The sequence below is a fragment of the Talpa occidentalis genome, unplaced genomic scaffold (genome assembly GCF_014898055.3).
Source record: "Talpa occidentalis isolate TD23 unplaced genomic scaffold, MPIMG_talOcc4v2.1, whole genome shotgun sequence".
Lineage (NCBI taxonomy): Eukaryota > Metazoa > Chordata > Mammalia > Eulipotyphla > Talpidae > Talpa > Talpa occidentalis.
The window spans coordinates 112,047,235-112,070,819 of record NW_026555331.1 but is presented as its reverse complement, the minus strand read 5'-3'; the positions used below and the strand labels follow the sequence as shown (position 1 = coordinate 112,070,819).

At 38.8% G+C, this 23,585-nt stretch overlaps 1 protein-coding gene across 1 annotated transcript; it reads right to left on the bottom strand.

The window, feature by feature from the left end:
- Positions 1–129: 129 nt before the first annotated feature.
- SRI (sorcin) lies at positions 130–23,585 on the bottom strand. The gene is made up of 8 exons (XM_037510388.2): positions 23,454–23,585; positions 22,355–22,438; positions 20,257–20,326; positions 15,355–15,398; positions 14,465–14,612; positions 14,159–14,272; positions 11,605–11,663; positions 130–3,454 (listed from the first exon to the last, which is right to left on the bottom strand). Exons 1-8 carry the CDS (start codon positions 23,502–23,504, stop codon positions 3,428–3,430), a joined length of 597 nt encoding a protein of 198 aa, XP_037366285.1. The 5' UTR covers positions 23,505–23,585; the 3' UTR covers positions 130–3,427.

The window sequence follows — 23,585 nt, the reverse complement described above, 5'->3', positions numbered from 1 at the left end:
GTGGGCGAGAAAGGAGAGGTCTGCTGCGCCATGTGGGTATCTCCCTGGCAGGCTGGGAAGCAAATCTGCACTGCAGAGGCTGCGGACAGCTTTACAGAGTTGTGCTCAACCCATTGCACCACCGGGGAGGCCCAATACTATATTTTAAAAGCTCTCTTGTGTCACATTCTAAAGCACTGGGCTCTGGGAATTCACTTGAGGTTCATGAGTTCATGGCCTAAAAAATATAGTGTCACCTGCCTTCATTGATTTCTCAAGATCCATCTAACCCCCAGTTTTTACCCTCACACTTTGAATTTCCTTGTTTGCAACTCATGATCTGTGGAAGAAAAATGTAGTTGTAAATAGTCAAGGTGCTGTTTTATTTTTTAGTGCTTGTCTTTTTATTTTTTTTAAAACTCTTAATTGTGGTAACATTGGAATCTCTCCATCAGGTATCACCATTGTAGGAAAAGGCACATTTTTAAAAAAAGATTTATTTATATTTATGCTACAAGAACTGTGGTCTAGGGCATAGGTGTGAGGGGTGGGGGGAGTGGAGTGAGGATTCACCAGAGACAGAGTTGGGAGCAGAAGAGGCAGATCTACTGAAATATACTGCTGAGGGGAGCAGCAGGCAAGACAGGAGAGGTCTGCTGCACCATGTGGTTTAGCTCCCACCCTGGGATGGAACTCATGCTGCAGTGGCTGCTGATAGCTTGATAGCACTGAGACTTTAATCCCTGTGCCAGGGAGGCCCAGAAAAGGTACAATTTTAATGTGAGAAAAATCAAAGTCATTGACTAAGAGTTTGCACATTTATTATGATATTTAAAAATTTTATGGTGATTACATGTAGCCCTATTTCTTATATTTATAATATTCAAGGCATATAATGTTAAGATGAAAACTGATGCAGTTATACACTCAGCTGAGCAAAAACAAAGTGTTTCAGAAACAAGATTCACTTGCATGCCATCTCATGGGCTGATCATACCACCTGGAATATCATACTGAAGTGAAGTCTAAATTCCACTTTGGCTCAACAGGAATGAGAGCCATGATTCATTAAATAAGACTGCACTGGTGTAAATCTACACCATTGTTCTCAGGGGAGACACACCAGGCCCTCTGCAGCCATCTTTTTATGGAAGTGCTTGGAAAAGGTCATAAATACTTTATAAATCAGGAATCTCTTGAAGCACAAGACCAAAGCACACATATATCTAAAACTTTGAGTTGGAGTGATTTGAGGAACGTAATTCTCTAAATAATTCAAGTTCAAGTTTGACCTCATAGATTTACCATGCTCCAACTAAATAACTTGCAGAGACATTGAAGACTAGGCTCCCTGCTTTGGGAAAGAAAAAGTAAAAGCAGAAGTGATAAGACTTGTTATGAGATATCAATAATTAAAAATGAATTAATCAAGTATTCCCAGAAACTTAGTTTTATAATATTTCAGCATTTATCCAAAAGCAAATTCAGAACCATGATTGATGCAATACTCCTTGGGACTAATCACTACAGTAGGATAGTTCAAATATGGCCTATTGAATGGGTCAGCACAGGCCTTCTTCCTTATCATGTTAGAGTCACCCAGGAGTCACCATTCTTTTAAACCATGATCTCTTCAGAGGATCCCAGTGAAATTGAAGCAAATAATAGGTGCTGGGACTCTGAAGTGAATTCTCTGCCTGCTGGCCTCCTGACCCTCTTGGGTATTTTCTGGACAGCTCAGGTGCTAGGAAGCTTTGTGGACTCACATATACTACATCTGGAATGAAAACTAGACTGGCCACAAAATATACAGCAGGCTCCCTTACATTTTAATATGGAGTAGGGGTGTGACTACTAATAGAAATACATAATTATGTTTGAATTGAATCAATATTTAAGTGAGTCAATTATATGTATATATGTGCTATTTTAAGAAATAATTAATAGAATGCAGCTAAGCATGCTTAGCAAGTGTTTTATTTTTACTGATTGACAACTAATTAATTGATCATCTGAATGGTTAACTCTCCCATTTAACTCACATTACACCCTAAAAAAAGATATTCTGCTGGAGAAAAAAAGATATTCCGGAGAAAACAGACTAATGTCATTGTGTTATTAAGCTATCTTGTCTTCATTGTGTAATTAAGCTATTAAGCTATCTTGCAAAATAGAGCCAATCAGGCAGTATTAAATATAAGAAACATAAATATGATTGGTGCTTACTAAACTAACATATTTTTCATCTTTAAACTACCCATGAAATATCTCCTTTTCAAAAAAGGGGAAACTGAGGCTATTTAGATAATATTTAGATATTATCTAAAATGATCAAACCAAATATTTAGTAAGCGGAACAGCCAGCATTGGCATCCAGATCTTACTTAAAAGCCCATAGCTTTTTTAAAAAGTTTGTTTTTTTTTTCACTGTAAAGTGAATACTTGCTTACCAGAGGAAAATTAATAGGAAGGAAGAAAATGAATTCATGATCCTGACTTCCAGTAGTAGACACATCAACATTTTGGTATTCTTTCTAGTCCTGAATACCTATTATATCAAAATGGAAGAACCAACATTTTGAAAATTAACATCTATTTTAAAAGGAAAGCACACACTAGACTTTTGGAAAATACTGAGATATACAAAAGGAAATTAAAGTCACTTAGAATTCCATTAATCAAAAATAACCATATTTAATATTTTCATATGCCTCTAGACTTTTTTGATCCATTTTCTTTTTTACAAGTTAAGCTTATAATGTACAAGGTTTTAATATAGTTAGACAGGTCTGTCTGTCTGTCTGTCTGGGTGATGACAAGAGGAACTTGGTGACAGTATTTACCAAATTATTCAGTAGGTTTTTAAGAGGTAGGAAATAATCACACATGTTCTCTGTTCATTCATATGGCCATCAAAATATCTGTAAGCCTTAAAACCTGTGCTGGTTTTCCACTAAAGTGAGCCCTGAAATGGGTCACTATGTTTTGTTTTACATCCAGGTGGGTATAAAACCTTTACATAAGAAGAAAAATACTCCACACCAAAAACTTTCAATACCATGTAAAAGCCCCTTTAGGCCAGGAAAGACAACAGCTATAGTTGACTGACAAGTTTTTATATACTACAATAAAAAATATAGAACGAGCTTTAAACATCTATACACTTAATTTACATAAAAGAGGCTTAGCAAGAAAATAAGGCATGCTTGACAGTGGTTCAAAGAAGTTCTACATGGTATAATCAACTTGACCTTACATAATAAAATTGCAAAGAATTTATTATCAAAACTAATAACAAAATTTCCATTGTACATAAAGTAGTGAACCTTTACAATAGCTCTTAAGGAAGTGTGGTGGTTTAAGTTTACATACATTACTGAAGGCAAAGAATGAGCAAAAGAGAACTCCAGCCAGAAAGTCGATTATGTTCATACAGCTCCCTCTTGCTTTAAACACTCATGACACACTGAATGAACTGAAAGAGAAAAGTCAGCATTACACTTGGATGATATTTCATATACCTAGCTTATTTTTATGTAGCTTAACACTTTGGTATTCTAATTTGAATTCTGTATTAAAAAAATCCTTTCTAAGGTAAAAGTAAATGATGAATAGAAAGGTTCATTTTTTGAGAGAAGCAGTCTAATATGAAATCCTATGGATTTCACACATACTTCTTATAGGAAGCAGATCTTATTCCAAAAGATAAAGAATTATTTCAATTCCAAATGATATCTAAGACTCTCAAAATAGTCATGGTCATATCAACCAATAATACAAGTAACAATTGAGTTTATATTGTCATGTCACGTGGGGACTTCCAAACTGGACAGTATTACCCCACTATTCTAGCAGGGTACCTTTAAGTAGTCTGTTCACTTAAAATTTGTTTTTAAAAAATATGTCCTCACAAGCAAATATATGCACAAAATAGAATATTTGGCACTTCCCCTATAAATTGGAAACCTTAGTTTTTGCCTCAATATTTGCTGTGAAATGTTTGTTGACTACTAACCACACACTAGAAAACTCTGCTTTTCCATCAAATTTTCTTTTTTACTTTTTTTTTTAATAATAAATTTTATTTTTATATTCCCCATACAATTGCAGCCCCCCCCATTCTGACCTCAATCCCTCCCCTCCCACCCCCGCCCCCTAAAAGTGTCTCTGGTTCGTAGTTTTTTTGTTGATTTTGATTTTCACTTTCTTATAGTTATTCGTTTTCCTGGTCCCTTATTTAAGTTTTCTAGATTCCTGCTATGAGTGAGACCATCTGGTATTTTTCTTTTTCATTTTGGCTTATTTCGCTGAGCATGATCCCTTCCAGTGTCATCCATGTTGCTGCAAATTGCATGTGTTTATCTTTTTTGAATGCTGAGTAATATTCCATGGTATATATGTACCACATCTTCTTGATCCAGTCATCTATTTTAGGGCATTTGGGTTGTTTCCAAAGCTTAGCTATTATAAACAGTGCTGCTATAAACATAGGGGTGCAGGTGTTCTTTGGAATTGATGTTTCTGTGTCCTTTGGGTAAATACCTAGGAGTGGAATTACTGGATCATATGGAAGCTCTATGTTTAGTAGGTCCAGAAATCTCCACACAGCTCTCCACAGTGGTTGGACCAGTTTGCACTCCCACCAACAGTGCAGAAGAGTTCCTTTTTCTCCACACCCTCGCCAACATTTGTTGTTGCTAGTTTTTTTAATATGTGCCATTCTCACTGGTGTAAGATGGTATCTCATGGTAGTTTTGATTTGCATTTCCCTGATGACAAGTGATGTTGAACATTTTTTCATATGCCTGTTGGCCATTTGCATTTCCTCTTCAGAGAAGTTTCTTTTTAGCTCTTCTGCCCATTTTTTGACTGGATTATTTTCTTTGTTGTTGTTGAGTCTCATCAGCTCTTTGCAGATTTTTGTGATCAGTCCTTTATCATTAGTGTTGGGTGCAAAAATGTTCTCCCAGTTGGTGGGGTTTCTCTTTGTTTTTGTTATTGTCTCTTTTGCTGTGCAGAAGCTCTTTAATTATATGTAGTCCCAGCTGTTTATCTTTGCCTTCACTATCACTGCTTTGGGTGATGTGTCTGTAAAGATGTCTTTGATGTGCAAATCACGTAGTGTTTCGCCTATATTTCCTTCTATATATTTTATGGTTTCAGGTCTTATGTCTAGTTCTTTAATCCATTTTGAGTTGATTTTTGTGTATGGTGTGAGGTAGTGGTCAAGCTTCATTCTTTTGCATGTAGCGACCCAGTTTTCCCAGCACCATTTATTGAACAAACTTTCTTTGCTCCAATGCATAGTCTTTGCTCCTTTGTCAAAGATTAGTTGACCATAAATCTGTGGGTTTATTTCTGGATTTTCTATTCGATTCCATTGGTCTGTATGTCTGTTCTTGTTCCAATACCATGCAGTTTTGATGATTATGGCTTTGTAGTAGAGTTTGAAGTCTGGGAGTGTGATGCCTCCATTCCCTTCTTTTTTTTTTCAGTAGAGCTTTGGCTATTCGGGGTTTTTTGTGATTCCATATGAATTTCATCAATAATTGTTCTATTTCTTTGAAGAATGACATTGAAATTTTGATTGGAATAGCATTGAATCTGTATATTGCTTTTGGAAGGATGGCCATTTTAATAATGTTTATTCTTCCAATCCATGAGCAGGGGATGTCTTTCCATTTCTTTGTGTCTTCTTCTATTTCTTTTAACAGTGTTTTATAGTTTTCTTTGTATAGGTCCTTTACCTCTTTTGTTAGATTTATTCCCAAATATTTGATTTTTTTTGTTTCAATAAAAAAGGGATGGTTTTTTTGATTTCTTCTTCTTCAGATTTATTGTTTGTGTATAGGAAGGCTACTGACTTTTGCGTGTTGATTTTGTATCCTGCCACTTTACTGAACTGATTGATGAGTTGAATTAGTTTTTCTGTGGAGTTTTTGGGGTTCTCTATGTATATTATCATATCATCTGCAAATAGTGATAGTTTGACTTCTTCTTTTCCTATTTGGATTCCTTGGATGTCTTTCTCTTGTCTTATTGCTCTGGCTAGGACTTCCAGTATTATATTGAAAAGCAGTGGTGAGAGTGGACATCCTTGTCTTGTTCCAGATCTTAATGGAATTGCTTTCAGCTTTTCACCATTGAGAATGATACTGGCTGTTGGCTTGTCATAGATGGCCTTTATGATGTTGAGGTATGTTCCTTGTATCCCAAGAATTTCAAGGGCTTTTATCATGAATGGGTGTTGCACTTTGTCGAAAGCTTTCTCAGCATCTATTGATATTATCATATGGTTTTTATATTTCTTTTTGTTGATGTGTTGGATAACGTTGATTGATTTTCGGATGTTAAACCATCCTTGTGTCCCTAGAATGAATCCTACTTGGTCGTGGTGAATTATCTTATGGATACATTGTTGGATTCTGATAGCTAAAATTTTATTGAGGATTTTTGCATCAGTGTTCATTAGGGAGATTGGCCTGTAGTTTTCCTTTTTTGTGTTGTCCTTGTTCGGTTTTGGTATTAGTGTAATGTTGGCTTCATAGAACGTGTTTGGTATTGTCCCTTCCTTCTCAATTTTTTGGAAGAGTTTGTGAAGGATAGGCACTAATTCGTCTCTGAATGTTTGGTAGAATTCATTTGTAAATCCATCAGGTCCTGGGCTTTTGTTTTTGGGGAGGTTTTTGATTACCATTTCAATTTCGCTGCTTGTAATTGGTCTGTTTAGGTGTTCTATTTCTTCTTTATCTAGCTTTGGGTGATTGTAGAGTTGTAGGAATTTGTCCATCTCCTCTAGATTGTTAAACTTGTTTCCATATAACTGTTCATAGTAGTTATTAATTATTCTTTTGATTTCTGCTGTGTCCGTTGTGATTTCTCCTCTTTCATTTATTATCCTATTTATTTGTGCTTTCTCCCTTTTTGCCCTTGTGAGCCTGGCTAGGGGTTTATCTATTTTATTTATTTTTTCGAAGAACCAGCTCTTGGTTTCATTGATCTTTTGGATTGTTTTTTTAGTTTCAATTTCATTTATTTCTGCTTTGGTTTTTATTATTTCTTTTCTTCTACTGGTTTTGGGGTTTTTTTGTTGTTCTTTTTCTAGATCTTTGAGCTTCGAGATTAGGTTGTTTCTTTGAGTTCTTTCTTGTTTCTTGATGTGAGCTTCTATTGCTATATATTTTCCTCTTATTACTGCTTTTGCTGCATCCCATACATTTAGGATATTGGTGTCCTCCTTGTCATTCAATTCAAAGAATTTTTTAATTTCTTCTTTGATCTCCTCATTAGTCCAGTGGTCTTCCAGTAGTGTGGTTTTTAATCTCCATGAGGTAGGAAAGTTCCTTGCCTTCTTTTTATGGTTTATTTCTAGTTTGATGCCTTCATGGTCAGAAAAGATGGTTGATATCATTTCAATCTTGGTGTATCTGTTGATGTTTGTCTTGTGCCCCAGTATGTGATCGATCCTGGAGAATGATCCGTGTGCGCTTGAGAAAAATGTGTACTCCGTTTTTTTGGGGTTTAGTGTTCTATAGATGTCTGTTAAGCCCAATTGCTCTAGGTCCTTATTTAGAGCTTTGGTTTCTTTACTTATTTTTTGTCTTGTTGATCTATCCATTGTTGATAGTGGTGTGTTGAAGTCTCCCACTACGTATGTGTTTTCTCTGATGTCTGTTTCCAGAGAGGACAACAGTTGTCTGATATATTTTGGTGCTCCTTCGTTTGGTGAGTATATGTTAATGAGTGTTATTTCTTCTTGAAGTATTGTCCCCTTGATCATAATGTAGTGACCATTGGAGTCTCTTTTTATCTTTTTGAGTTTGAAATCTGTTTTATCTAAGTATAGCTGTTCCTGCTTTCTTTTTTGGTCCATTTGCTTGTAGGATTGTTTTCCATCCTTTAACTTTGAGCCTATTTTTATCTTTTGTAGCTAAATGTGTTTCCTGGAGACAGCAAAAGGTTGGGTTTTGTTTCTTAATCCAGGCTGCAACTCTGTGTCTTTTTATTGAAGAGTTTAGTCCATTTACATTTAGAGTTAATATTGATATGTTAGCATCTGTATTTGCCATTGTGTTTGTCTTTCCTTTGATTTTATTTATTTATTCTTTTAATAACTTTTTTTTTTTTTGGCCTTCTTTCATTGTTATTCGTCCCTCTGAGGTTCTGGCTTTAGGACTCCTTGTAGTATTTTTTGGAGTGGGGGTTTAGTTGTAATGAAATTCCGGAGTTTCTGTTTGTCTGGGAAGGTCCATATTCTTTCTTCAAAGAGGAAGGAGAGCTTTGCGGGGTAGAGAATTCTTGGTTGGCATCTGTTTTCTTGGAGTCTGTTGGCTATGTCCCTCCACTCTCTCCTTGCCTGTAGTGTTTCTTCGGAGAAGTCTGATGTCAGCCTGATTGGCTTTCCTTTGAATGTTATCTGTTTCTTCCCTCTTGCCAGCTTCATTATTTTTTCCTTGTCCTGGATTCTTGGGAGCTTTACTATTATGTGTCTTGCTGTATTTTTCCTTTCGTCGTGGAAGTTTGGTGTTCTTCTTGCTTCTTGTATATCAATTTTCAGCTTCTTCTTCACATTTGGGAAGTTCTCTTCAATTATCTCTTTGAATATTTTCTCTGTTCCTACATCTCTCTCCTCTCCTTCTGGTATTCCTATAACTCTTATATTTCCTTTCCTCATGGAGTCAGATAGTTCCCGAAGTCTTTCTTCGTTCTTTTTCCTTCGTACTTCTCTTTCCTTTTCTGTTTTGGTTCTTTTTATTTCTGTGTCTTCAAGAGTACTTATTCGTTCTTCCATTTCATCTATTCTGCTTTCATTGCTTTTCCCAGAATTCTTTAGTTCTTCCATTAATTCTTTGATCTCCTGCATTTCTTTTACTTCCCTCTTTAGGGACTCAATTTCATTCTTCTGACCATTGTTTTCCCTCTTTAGGGACTCAATTGCATTCTTCTGATCATTGATTATTTTTCCCTTATCATTGTTTTCCTTTATGACTTCTGTCAGTTTTTTAATCACGGCAATTTTAAATTCTCTTTCTGGAAGGCTCAGAAGTTCTTCCAAGTTACTGTCGTTGCAATCTGGGGGCTGGTTTTCTTTGTGTGGTGTGCTTTTTCCCTGGGGAGTTGCTAGGTTGCGTGTGGTTCTTCTCCTCCCTACTGTCTGTTTTCTAATTTGCCGTATGCGTTGGGACACTGTGTAGTTGGGACTGGCCGGCATCTTGGGTGAGCTTCTCTGCTCTCCTCTGGTTCCTCCAGGAGTCATCTGTCAGTTTCAAGCAGTCTTTACTGGAGAAAGGTCCCTGTTCTAAAATGCCGATGTGGGGACACACTCCCCTGTGCGCCTGGTCTGCCCCAGCGGTGGGTTCCTGCTCCCCCTCTGGGCTTGGACTGCAGGCCAGAGGGGGTCTGGCGTGGGCGAACTTCCCCCGCTCACCTCTGGCTCCTGAGGAAGCCTTCTGCAGGTAGTCTTTACTGAAGAAATGTCCCTGTTCTAAAATGGTGATGTGGGACCCACTCCCTGCGCGTCCGGTCTCAGGCACACTCTTCTGCGCGCCTGGTCTGCCCCGACTATGGGTGCTCGCTCCCCCTGTGGGCTCAGACTACTGGTTGGAAGGGGCCCGGCGTGGGCTAACTCCCCAGCTGGCCACTGGCTCCTCTAGGCACCTCTGCTGGCTTCAAGTCACTAGGTGGCGCCAGAGATCTCTCCTGGAGCCCTTGGGGAGCTGATTTTCCACCCCGTGGGACAGGGAATAGAGCGGGAATGGTAGGGTAAACCTCAACGGCTTTGGGGTGCTGTGTCTGCCTTGTGCCCCACCGTCGTGGGGAACCCACGCCCCTAATTTCGTGCCCCGGGTCTCAGTTCCAAAGCCCTCAGTTCCAGGACTCAGGCTGTAGCCCAGTTCAGTGGCGCGGGAATGGCGCCTTTTGAATCCGCTCCCGTGCCTGGGCGCCTGGTTCCTGCTCACTCAGGGAGGGCCTCCGCGCGTCTCCCCGCAAGCCTAGGTCACAGGCGCAGGGACCTGGGCAGCTGGGATCTGGATCCGCGTTTGCTTTTCAACTGCACTGCTTTTCCGCGCACGATCCCAATTCCGATCCGCACTTGGTTTTCCAGCGCGCCGCTTTTCCCGCGCAATCCTGATCCCGGTCCGCGCCTGCTTTTCCAGCGCGCCACTTTTCCGCAAGCTTACAGGGCGGCCCGGGGCTGTGTGCTGGTGCTGGTCTCCTCCCCGGGGGCGGGGTCTCTCTTTAATGGCGCCTGGAGCGCACCTCCGCAGCGGCGAATCCTGCAGGATTCTCCACAGCTCCCGTTCACGGGGTGTGGTGGCTGAGATAGTTCCTTTCCACTCACAGTCCCGCTTGCTGCGTAGTTTGTTCTTGTTGGTCGTTTTAGTTTGTTGTTTTCCTCCTCTCTGCTGGTCGGAGAGTGCCGCCTCTGTGGGCGGGGGAGGGGAGCAGGGTTCTGCGCTTTCCTCCCTTCTGGTCCTCTTTTATGGCAACTTTCTTCTTCGGGCAGTTTGCTGGAGTCACCCATTTATCTTCCGTGTCCCGGTTCTCACTGGGACCTGCCCCTCCCTATTAACTTTTTTTAATGGGAGATCTTACTCGCAGCGTCTCCTCGCCCGCCATGTTGCTCCGCCCCCTCCCCAAATTTTCTTTTTTACTTTTCCTACAGCTGTGAGGTAATGTGCACTTTACTCTTTGCAGCATTCCTGCAAGGCCAATATAATTATCCCTAATTCAGGGAAAAGGAAACTAAGGATCAAGATCATTAGATATCTCTTAGTTGCCCCATCTGAGGTCACAGGCTACCTCAGTGTCTTTGGAGAAAGTGACAGGACTGTCACTGAGAAGTGATGCAGAGAACATACTTTTAAGAAATAAATATATTTACATACATCCAAGTCTTTTAAAAGTGTCATCATAACTGCAGCAGCTTCCAAATGGAAAACATGTGCATCTTTGTATTTTATAATGGAAAAACATTTTAGAATATTTAATTATCACAGTGATTTCAATTCTGAAAGTTTTTTTTTAAATCAACGGTTGAACAAAAATAGGGAAAAAACTATCTCTCTAGCTTGGTTATGCATATCTAACACCATCACACTTACATGACCTTATCCTGCCTCACTGAGTGTGGTTGTTTCATAACTTGTTTTGAATTGTGACTTAAGTTTATGACTGTCCTCAATGAAGAATATGTGGCAAGTACAACTGTGAGCTATTAAAGCTACTTTCAAAGACTGGCATGATGTTTTTAGAGAAGACAAAACCAGATATATGGTGTTTTTCAGTGAGGAAAGCATTATTACTACTTCTCCATTCCTCAAATGGTCTCAGAGCAAAGAAGACACTGTCTAAGTGACCTAGCTAATTATGCCAATAAGACTAATGAGACTAATAAGACTAAAAGACCTTGAACTAAGTCTTTTCATGCAAATCAAACAGTGGCCTAGGATAAGACTAGTTAGTGATATATGATATTAGTGATGAATTTTAAATGACAGCACTTCCTGACCATTACTTTGATTGCTCAGGCATCACTAAATGTTCTTAGCAGCTCACTTCCAAAGGGATACCCATTTTGTACATGTTGCCCATCTGCTTAGTTCTTAATTTACTGAGACTTACATCATCATATGGGAAATTCACAACACCTTGCTGAGCAGTATCCCGTCTTCGAAAGCTATCTGTAAAATACCACAGTAAAATTTGTTATTTGTAATATCTAAAATTGCAGTAGTTAATTATTTTAGCATTGGATTTAAATATGTTGGTGAGGATGTGGTGAAAAAGGAACTCTCCTACATTGCTGGTGGGAGTGCAAACTGGTCCAACCACTATGGAAAACTGTCTGGAGATTCCTCAGTCTACTAAAAATGGAGCTACCATATGACCTAGCAATTCCACTCCTAGGGATCTACCTAAGGGACACAAAAAACATTGATTCAAAAGAACACTTGTACCCCCATGTTTATTGCAGCACTATTTACAATAGGTAAAACCCGGAAACAACCCAAATACCCAAAAATAGATGGCTGGATCAAGAGATGTGGTATATGTATTATTCAGCAATCAAAAAAGATAAACTCATGCCATTTGCAGCAATGTGGATGGAGCTAGAAGGAATTTGCTTAGTGAAATAAGCCAGAAGGAAAAAGAAAAATATCAGATGGTTTCACTTATAGCAGGAATATAGTGGAAACAAATAAGATGTCAGTGTAAAAAAATAATAACAGTACAAAACACAACAAAGCAAAATCAAACAATTATAAATAGGAGACATACTGCAGGGGAGGAGGCAGAAAAGGGATCAGAGGGAGGGAGGGAGGAGCACAGGGGACTGAGGTGATGGTGCATGGGAGCACTGGTGAAGGAAACTTTATGGGGACTACACCTGAGGGGTTGGGGGGAAGCAAATATTGTTTAAAAATGAACAACGATGTAAAAAAAATTAAAAATTAGTTTAAAAGGATTGACAGTTTTAAAACTGAAAAAAAATAAATCATAGCAACATATATATTATAAAACCAAGAAACATAAACAATAGACTGAAGCACAGAAGCCCACTAAATGAATATGAATACATTTAATACGCAACTACATAATATATATGTAGAAATTGCTCTTATATGATGTGGAACTGGAGAAAACATCATATTAAAAGCTAGCAAAGGTGTGTGTCTTCTGAGGGCAATTCTTAATTATGATGAAAGTACAGTCAGAAGTGCGGGAGGTGAGAGAATTCACCAGAGCCAGAGCAGGGAATAGAACAGGCAGACTGACGAAATACACTGATGAGGGGAGCAGCAGGCACGGCAGGAGAGGTCTGTTGCGCCACGTGGAACCCTTGCCAGTGGCCTGGGATCGAACCGGTGCTGCAGAGGCTGCAGGCAGCTTTGCAGCCCAGTGCTCAACCACTGCGCCACCAGGGGAGCCCAGCATTCTAAATTTCTTATGATAAAAATTCTGTTTAGTTAGGAAATAGAAGAAGTCCCCAATATGACGGGCTATGATCACATACCTCAAACATTTGAGCTCTGCCCTACTAAAAAGAATTTAATAAAAACTTTGTCTTCAGGGCCTCCTATGGTGGCGCAGCGGTTGAGCGCTGGGCTGCGGAGCTGCCTGCAGCCTCTGCAGCACCGGTTTGATCCCCGGCCGCCGGCGAGGGTCCCACATGATGCGCAGACCTCTCCTGCCGCCTGCTGCTCCCCTCAGCAGTGTATTTCGTCAGTCTGTCTGTTCTGTTCCCCACTCTGGCTCTGGTGAATTCTCTCACCCTCCCGTGTTTCTGACTGTACCCAGTGCTTGTATAAATAAATAAACAAACGAAAAAAAATAAATCTTAAAAAAAAAAACAAAAAAAAAACTGTCTTCAAATTTTTAGAATGCAAAAAACTGATAAAATCAACTACTAAAAGGAGTAAAACACTAGAGGATGAAGTGGAACAAAAAACTATCTACAAAATAAAAAAGAAATGAAAAGTAGAGATTACAGAAATTATCTCATTTAAGAAATATGTCTGAGTCATTTAAAATTTTCCATAGGAGGAATTCGGAAAGAGGTTCATAAATGAGTTCACTTTTGAAATATTTCCTATTCTAAGGAGAAAGCACAGGATACTGTTCATACTCTGATCAAATGCACAAATTAGCTTGTAATGTTTTGGAATATTTTAGTAAAAGGTAGTTAGGATTATTTACTGGCAGATTTCTTACTAATCTAAAAAAAATTCCTGAGAAAAATAACAAACACCAGAAATATTCTGGTATATATTCTTGATAGCAATGTTTAACAGGCACTGAGGTTAGAGGAAAAAGGAGAATGGGGGCAACAAAAGTTCAGAAGCACTGAGATATGAAATGTCATAAAAATTGTGCGCTCTTGATGAACTATCCCTTCATCATTACATAGTGTCCATTTTTGCTCCAATTACCTTTTTTAACTGAAAGTCTAGTGTAGCTGACATGAGAATAGCAATTCCTGTTTTTCTCTGTAGATTATTAGCTTGAAAAACCATGCTCCAACCTTTCAGTTTGTTTACATTTCTTGGTTTTAAAAGGCTCTCTTGTACAAAACATGCGCACATTTGGAGGAGCAAAAATGTAACCCTCCTAAACTAAAATAAAGTTTTAAAAATGTGCACTCCTGGCTCTGGTGACATGGTATCAAAGAACACACCTGTGAGAGCTCTCAGTTTGACACAGCAGGCAATGTAGTCATCGAAGGTGATCTTTCCATTGGTGCTGTATCGTTTTGCAATTGAATTCACAGCCTGGGGACTCAACCTAAATCCTGAAAGGAAGAGAAACCGTCCAGCAAAAATGTAAAACACCATTAAAAATAATCAAGCACAATCAAGACTGAGAGTAAAAACGCATACTACTCCTAGGAAATATAAACTGCCCTCATGTATAGTTACTTTTAAGAATAAAAACAACTTACACTTCTACCAAGGAATATTCACTTCAAGTTGGCCATACCCACCCATTGTAGTCAGGGCCTTTTGCAATTCCTGAGGATCCACAGTTCCACTCCTATCAGTGTCAAAACTGATGAAGTGTTGTCTCCAGCCATTCAGCACAGCCCAGAGTTCTTTAAATTCAGTGAAACCCATTGTGCCTGACATATCTCTCTGAACAATAATCAAGGATTAGAACATCTTTATTTTGCAACATTTTCTAATGATTAAGTCAAAGATCAAGTATAAGGGAATTTACAGTTCTGCTAAAAAAGATTAAAAGAATCATATGTTCTTCGTGGTATGGTATAATAAAAAGATAATGATATATTAGGAATGACTTATAGAGTGAAAGCTCTGAATACATATTTTCACTGTGGGGAAAGGATAATCTCAGTGACATGACTAGAAGGAAATAGATGGCCACTGTGAGTCATGTATAAAAAAGTCATTACTGGGCTGCACCTTCTGAGTGCCCCCACACTGTGTTGCTCACCCCACCGCTGTCCACATTCCTTTGTTTTGGCCTCCCAGATTGGAAAATGAGGTGGGATGGAAGACACTAGGGAGAATGATGCAAAGCCGGTTTAACAACTGTGGTGTGAAAAATCCCATCCTTACAGGTCAGGTGTGAATCACACAGAGCCATCAGCATTAAGCAAGAAAGGTACTGTTTCCACTCTGCTTTTGATACTTTTCTCCTGGGATGTTGACTTGAATTCTTGAACAACCAACATTCCATTTACTGAGTCATTCCTTCTTCATAAAAATTATATCTTAAAAAGCTAATTATTTCAGAAAATATTTTTGTAGTAATTTGCCATTTTGTGTTTACTGGGTATTCTTCATTGAATTCTATTAAGGAGTAATATTTTTGTCAGGGAAAAATATTCTAGACAAACATGATAAAGGATACATCGAGCATTGAAACCATAAGCCGACAGGTCTCCAGGTTAAAAGCTGTTAAAGCAAGAAAAGTACATATTATTACAATTTTAAATATTCACATATTAGATACAGTCACATTAATCAGGAATGTGATTATTTATACATTCTTACTTTTATATACTACTCAACTTGTGTGGAATTATATGGAGCTTTGATGTAGATTTTCTCCAGAGTGGGTTATTTCTAGAACTCAAATTGATTTTAACAACTTCATAGTAAACTTGTTAAAAAAAATATTGCCTAGTACTGTTAATACGTTTAAATGTAATTATGGTTTTGAATTTGGAGAGAAAAGTGTTCTTTTAGAAAAATATACAATGAAAATATTTGTAGATTAAATGAAAGTTAAAATACTTAGAAGTTGCTTCAAAACAAAACAGGCAAGGGGGTATAGGTGACACAAGAATAGCAACACCTGCACTGACAATTGTTGAATTTGAGTGAGGGGTACATAGGAGCTTATTGTTTAATTATGTCTGTTCTTGGAGAGATTTAACATTTTCTATAGCACAGACTTTTAAAAGTACAACACGCCTTTTATTACCTTTAAAACTATAATATAATGAGTTTACTTCACCGTAATGCACCATAATATATCCACCATGGCAGATAGGAAAGTAGGGTTGCTTTGTTTCAACTCACAACTAACTATAAATAGTTGATTCTGTGGTTCTTTGTCTATTTATTTTTCTTTGTTTTTCTTTTAATGTAAGGCACTGAAAGTTAACTTCCTAGCTCTACTAGCCTATGATGTCTTCAAATACAATAAAATTATATATGAAACCAGATAAATATGCTTGATAAAATTATATGGTAAATAAAAACACTCTGGAGTATGTTCTAATGACCAACTGAGTAATGGCCATTGTTCAGAAGGCTTTTCAGTTTACTGAGAGACTGCAGGTTCTCTGAGGGCATCTCCAGACCTCACTTAAGACAATCAAACTAGAATACATGCATTGGTTAATGGTCTGTAAGTAACTTACCTAAGCATTAGAAAATTACAAGGATGTAAGTCCTTGCATTTTACATTATGAAAATGGAATCAATAACTTTGAGGAATACTTAAGTACAAAGAAGTTGTAATGCTAAAAGATACGACAAGGATCACATTGACAAAGTTAGTACAAAATGATAAAATTTGCTGAGATGTACATAGAACTATAGTGCATTTTTACAGCTCCTTCTGAGCTAACTCTTATTACTACAATGTCTCCAAAGATACAAACTATAAGTTCTCCACTACAATTCCTGTGTTTGGCATATTAATTAACCAGGAAAAAAACAAACAAACAAAAAACAACTGGAGACTATTTCAACTTATTCTTTAAATTTCCATTTGGGGGCCTCCCCCGCAGGCAGTTGAGCTTGAGCTCCGTGCTGTGAAGCTGTCCACAGCCTGTGCAGTAGTGATTAGATCCCGGCCGGCAGGCCCGGCGAGGGTCCCACATGGTGCGGCAGACCTCTCCTGTCTAGTGTTTTGCCCGCTGCTCCCCTCAGCAGTGCATTTCGTCAGTCTGCCTATTCTGTTCCCTGCTCTGTCTCTGGTGAATCCTCTCACCCTCCCGCGCATCTGGCCTATACCCCGATTCTTGTATAAATAAATAAATAAATCTTAAATAAATAAATAAATAAATTTCCATTTGGCCCACAGATACAATTCTCTGAGGATGCAACAATTTTCTTTTATTTTGAGAAAGAATCAGTTGGTTCTTTATTCAGACTTTCAAATTGTATGTGGATTCATGTAGCAGTATAAAGTCTCTCTAGTCCAGCCCAGTGGTTCTCAACCATACCTGTTTATCAGAATCACTCAGAGGCTTGAAAAGATTCTGATGCTTAACTATACCACAGAACCTTTTTTTTTTTGCTTTACTGAGATATAACTAACATATACCATCGTGTAAGCTGAAGATGAAGAAATGTTTTGATATATGCATATATTGCAAAATGATTATTACAACAAGGCTAGTTTACACCTCACATAGTTACCCTTTGTGCATATAAAACAGTATCATTAAGTGTAGTTACCTTCACTACAGAACAATTAAATCATAATCTCTGGGTACAGGCCCCCAGGCATCAGAATTTGCAAACTAAGTTTCTCCTATAATTAATGAGCAACCATGGTTGAGACCACTGTTGTACCTGATATATGATTCCTGGATCAGTCATGAGTTTGTCTGAATCGCACAATGTCAGTCCTTAACCTACAGCAATACAATCAGAATCTGCAGTTTAACAAAATCCTCAGGTGATATATTTCACATTTAAGCAACTGGTTTAACCTGAACCAATATCACCTAGAAACCTGTTAGACATGCAAATTCTCAGGTCTTACTCCAGACCTTTGAATGAGAAACTCTAGGACAGAGGCCAACAATCTGGTTTTATCAGGCTTTCTAGGTTATACTGACACTGCCAACGTTTAAGAACCACTACTCCATGAGATCTGACAACCATAGGAGAGGGCCAATTAAGCTTGGCTTTACGCTAAGGATTTTGAGGAGTCCTGAAGCAGACAGCTTACCTTTCAGTTTTATGAAGGCACCACCAACCACCTGATCACATAAGTCAGAAAATTGGAGCATCCTCTCCTCAATCACTTTCTAATTCTAAACAGTTTTAGGATCCATCCATTTCCAGCACCACTGTAAATTCCTGGGGTTATTTAGCATGAATCTCACCTGTATAACCCCAGTGGCCACTTACCAGGATCCCTGACAACCCATGTTCCCAAGTTTGGTGTTTATCAAAAGGCCAGGATAGTATGTGCTCTTCTCTATTAAACCTACTATACCACTGCTCCCAGGGTGAAGTCCAAATACCTTAGTTGGCATATAAGTTCACACACCTATTTACCCAGGCTAGCCAGTTTCCCACTCTTCATTTAACTCCCACATATTATCTTTATGGTGAATATTTCTCAATTTCTTCACTGAACTGTGCTCCCTCTCACTCTGGGTCTTCTTTTACATGCTGTTTGTTCTATCTGCCTGGAACATGCTTCCGTTTTGTGGCTAAAGAGCTACTCAGGGTATTGAGAGGAGGAGAGTAACAGGCTAGAACTCTGTGTCAGGAAGAAAAAAAATCTGGTCATCTTTTGTGAGAATGATTTAAAAGAGAGGAAGAGATAGGCAAGTGGACCAAATTGAACAAACAGAAAATTCACCATTCCCAACAGTTTTAATGAACAAGAAAATTAACAATGGTCTTATAGATTGTAGCAAATTGGTTAAGAAGGTGCCCATAGTTACTGTCCACCCACTCCCCAAACTGTGCCTTTGGGTTTGGAAGGTGGTCTTAAAATACCAGTGACTGTATAATTTCTATATTACAAAACTCACTCCGTCATCTCACAAACAGGACTGTGGCTATTAACAGCCTCTACAATCTCTACCACATGGCCTTGAATGACTCAGGAAATGTCTTCTGTATACCTCAGTGAGTTATTAAAGTCCATCACAAAATGTAGCTCTTTCTCAGATGAGTTTTAAAAGGACTGGTCTCCAAGGATATACAACCCACTTTGTCAGTCAGATTTTAAGCCTACCACACCTCTTCCACTGAAAGGCAGAATAATAGTCTCTGCTGTGACAAAGCTCACTTTTGCAACCCTGCTATTAGAACTTCTTTGTTCATAGTCCTATTTGCTTGAGCTTAACAATGACTGAAATGTATTGTCTACAAGTGAAAAAGCCCCTAATCTAGAAAGGGCTTCTTTTGTTTAAGGGCAGATTAAGTGACAGAAATGCAAAAGGTTCCTCTCATAAATTAATTCCCCAACCAGGAAATATTAATAGGATACTGAAATCATAAAATAAGGGATGACAAAAATAGAAATGCAAATAATTTAAGGAAGAGAATCATTAATAAATATGTCATGCTAAGTAATCAAAAGCCACCACTATAAATCCTTGGGTGGGGATCCTAGTTTGAACACGCTCATTCAAAGCTTGCCAAGAAGTTGGGGTTTTGATTTTCTCTATCCTGGGTATTTGTCAAGATCATGATCAAGATTTCATTTCCAAAGGTCATGTGGTATGTGTGTGTGTGTAGATGATGAGAAACACTCAGTCAGGATGTAGCATCTCTGCAAATGTTTGCTATCTGCAGCTCATGGAAGATAGTTAAAAGGCAGGAAGGGAGGTATAGGTGCAGGATGATGTGGCAGCAAATCTAACCTGTGAGGCCCTGGGAGGAAGAGAAAGAGGATAAGTGTAAAGAGTTCAGGAACTAAGAAGGACACTTTTTATTCAGTCTGAACTTTTCATTCAGTCTGAACACTCTCTGAAGTGGAAAGAGGAAAGACTTGGGAGATGTGGCAAGGATTCATCTGCCTGTAGCACTCCTAGAACTCACAGTGAAAGTACAGAACTGGATTCTTGAGGACAAAGGGGTGAGAGACCCAACCAATCTCTCAGAACCAGTAATGTGGGACAGGCCACATGGGGATCAGGTACAAAGGAACAGTCACTTAGGTGGTACCCTAAGTGCCACCAGGTTTGGGACAGAGTAAGCTCTTGACAAACAGTAGTAAATGTTACCTCAATCATTAATGACATCTGACCTGGCAGATTTCCTTTCAACACCTCAACTCATCCTCTGTGAAGGAGACCACACAGACTGCTATTGCTTTGAGTGCTTCTAGCTATAGGGGGCCCCAATCTAAGAAACCCCCTAAGCTGCTGGGTAGAGTGGAATGATTTATTAAGAACTATTTCAAATTAACATTTTGAAATGATAATGACCTAACTTAGTTTCTGACATTCTTAACTTTGCTGGATCAGAAATACTCACTTTCTTTGAAGGCTATATGACAAGTAACTAAACTATGAAACGTAAGAGGCCTCTGAGACTGTCAACTTACGTTTGTATCCACCGGCAATGCCTGACTGTGTCAGGCATCTCTGCAATTCGTCAGCATCTATTTGCCCATCCTTTTGAAAAAAATAGGGAGAGGAATTAGAATCACAATAGTGATTTGTGCTTTTTAGTTCCTTATTTACTTTTAATATTCAATGTAGCCAAAAGAACAAAGAAAATGACTATTATGATGCATGACTTTCTTTTAAAGGAAGTAGGCATTCATTTCTCCATTTTCTTCCAAAAGTAATCTAATGATTAAAGACAAATTATTAAGTCTTCTTCCACAAATAGATAATTAGGGCCAGAAACAAAAAGTACATTGCTTAATCCCTTGGTAAATTGGGCATTCAATTTCAGAGTCCATTTTTAAATAAATAATACACAAAAATAAATTCTGAAAGCTACTTTCATGTACACTTTAGTATTACAGTATCCTTTCATCTGTTCTTCTAAACTCCTGCATTAGATTTGGCATAAACATTCCCATGTATAAAGTTCCCCTTTTAATAAAACAGAGGTGAATTTAGTTCCCTCCATTATACATAATATTTTAAAATGTATGAATAAAACTAGTTTCCATTTCAAATGACTCTTCACAATCTGAACTAGGAAATTGCCAAAGTAAAGCATTTTTAAATAAAAATATGGAGTTGCTTAAAAATCTTCTCCCTCTTTCTAGCTTGGGGGTAGATGAGAGAGTAGGTTACACAGTTAATACAAAGCTTGGTCCAAACAGGCCTCTCTGATCACCCTTTCTTATAGTATGATCAATGGTTTATCAGAATACAATGCTATCTGGAAAATACAGGTTTCCTGTGCCTATTCACCAGCTGACCAAGTCCGAGTTAGATAATATGCTATTTCAGGATTAAATATAAAATACCCAAATCTTCAAGTTTGTGGGTATTATAAATTCTAGATGAGAAGCAGGATCACTAATTTGAAAGACAATGGATATTCCAGTACAGGCCAAGGCTGCTGAAAGCTAAGGAGGTGGGGTCACTTACACCCTGAAGTCATAGGCAATCTAAGAATACAAGTCTTAAGGTTTGCCATCTCTTGTGGTTTCAAAGATACAGATCATTAACCGATGGAGCAGATACTTAAGGGGAAGCTCTTTCAATTTTAGACTCAATTTTCCATTCAAATTCTCAAGTTGCATTTCTTAGATGGCTATTCAAAAAGGTGATCTTGGAATTTTATCCCATATGTTCTAGAGCATTTTCACATTCAGATTTTGTTATTTTTAGCTTTTGATAAAAACAAAGCCAAGTTGAATGTGGAAAAGAAAATATCCCCTCTGGGTTAAACCAACATTATAATTACTGTACACAGTGACTTTGTAAGCTAGGTACATGTCCTCCTTCAAATTGCCCCCACCTGTCAATACAACTCATAATACGGAGGAGTCAAAGGTCTTGGGGACCTGACCTTAATCCTCTCTCTGGGTTAACAGACCACAATGCTTAATAAGGACATAGAAGAGCTGACTTGGTAATACCACTGCTCAAAGAGAAACTAAACTGTTCACAACATTAATTTCCTGAGAGTAAGAAGAGAGTAGTGACTTATTTTGAAAATGGTGAGTTTTTACCAAAAGTCCCTATTTACTGAGGGAAGAAGGGAGAGGTACAGGTAATTGATTAACAATCAAATTCAATCCAATCAAATTCAATCCAAAGAGAATGTCTATTAGAATCTGGCCACCTAACTCTCAGTTGTACTAACGAGTTTATATTCAAGAAAGCTGGATTTTTCCCTGAAAATTACCCTAGACCTGGCAATTCTGTTCTAAAGACACCTGTCTAACTTACTGCTCTTCAAAACATATTCATAATTTCCTTTCTGCTCAATCTTACACTAATTCAACCACAAGTTTAGTTCTGAATTGAATTAGTATAAATAACAATAGTTTGTCCTAAACTTGTTCTAAATATCAGAAATAAATAACAGACTATACATTTTCTTCTTTCTCTTTTTTCTTTTGCAGAAGCAATGGGATTCTTTCCCAAAGGAAAGTTCCTTTTTCTGTGCCAATATAACAAACTAACACAAATGTAGAATCTGGCAATTCTTTAATATTAAAGGAAAAATCTAACCTGTCCAGCCACAGCAGCAAAGTAACCATAAAGTGGATCCTGAGTTTGTCCAGGAAATGCAGGCCCTCCGGGAGCCCCTCCATACTGTGAAATAGGAAACATAAAGGCATCATCTGGCTGAATCAAGTTTTTTTTTTTTTAATTTAATAAATTAATTTTTTTTTAACCATTGAGTACCTTACAGTGAGGTCAGGCATCTGTCCTCCATATCATTTGCCTCCCACCAGGAGGCCACACTCTTACAGTAATCACCCCACCCCCTTTATTCCATTTTCACCCACATTATTATTTAAAAACTGGTGGTTTGGATCAAAATGAGTAGTCCTAATAGTAACATAAGCACAAGTGAAACAACTTAAAAAGTCCCTATTACCTGGCAGTTTACTGAGGTAAATGCAACCTAGGAAAACTTTTTTATGTTTATGGGTATTCATAAAGCTCTTTAAGTACCAATAGGGTTGGATTTGATAAAATACTGAGACACGTGTGGTCTAGAGGAGGCAAAAGTTCTCTTGGCTGGGCTATTTACCGGCGTGGGAACCTTCAGTCTTGGAAGCAGTTCCCAAGCCAATGGGCATCCCAAACCAACTACAGGCAGACTCCTGAAACTCGGAGGACTTTTTACACCAGCAAACTTTCTCTGACATTTTTACCCTGAGAGAGAGAGCGCGAGAGAAGGAGGGAGGGAGGGAGAGAGGGAGAGAGAGAGAGAGAGAGAGAGAGAGAGAGAGAGAGAGAGAGAGAGAGATGGCTCTGAACCATTCTAGATTAAAATGGCTGTTGCTCTTAGGAAAAACAAGGAAGGAGGGAGGAGGAAGAAGCCAACACCCCACTTGCACAATTTCACGCTATGTTCCCCAGTAACAGGGCGAGTTTCTAGGGTCACAGCCCCTATGCACTCTAGCCCCGTGGAGCCACCCTTTGGGTGAAAGAGAGATCAAGGGGGAAGTCAGAGAAAAAGGAGGAAGTCAGGGGCCCTGGGCGTAGCAGCAAGCCTAGAGATGCAGAAGGCCAGGGCGTCGCTGGAGCTGCCTCAGCATGCGGCATCTCGGTGTCCAGCGGCTGTGCCTGGCTTCAAACCCGCGCGGACAGAACTTACCCCTCCTGGGTAGTACCCGCCGCTGGCGCCAGGGTGCCCAGGGTAAGCCATGGTGTAGACTGCCACAGCCACCTCCCTGCCAGCCCGCTCGGCCTCCGCTTCGCTTTCTAGCCAGCTGGGCGGGGACGGTCT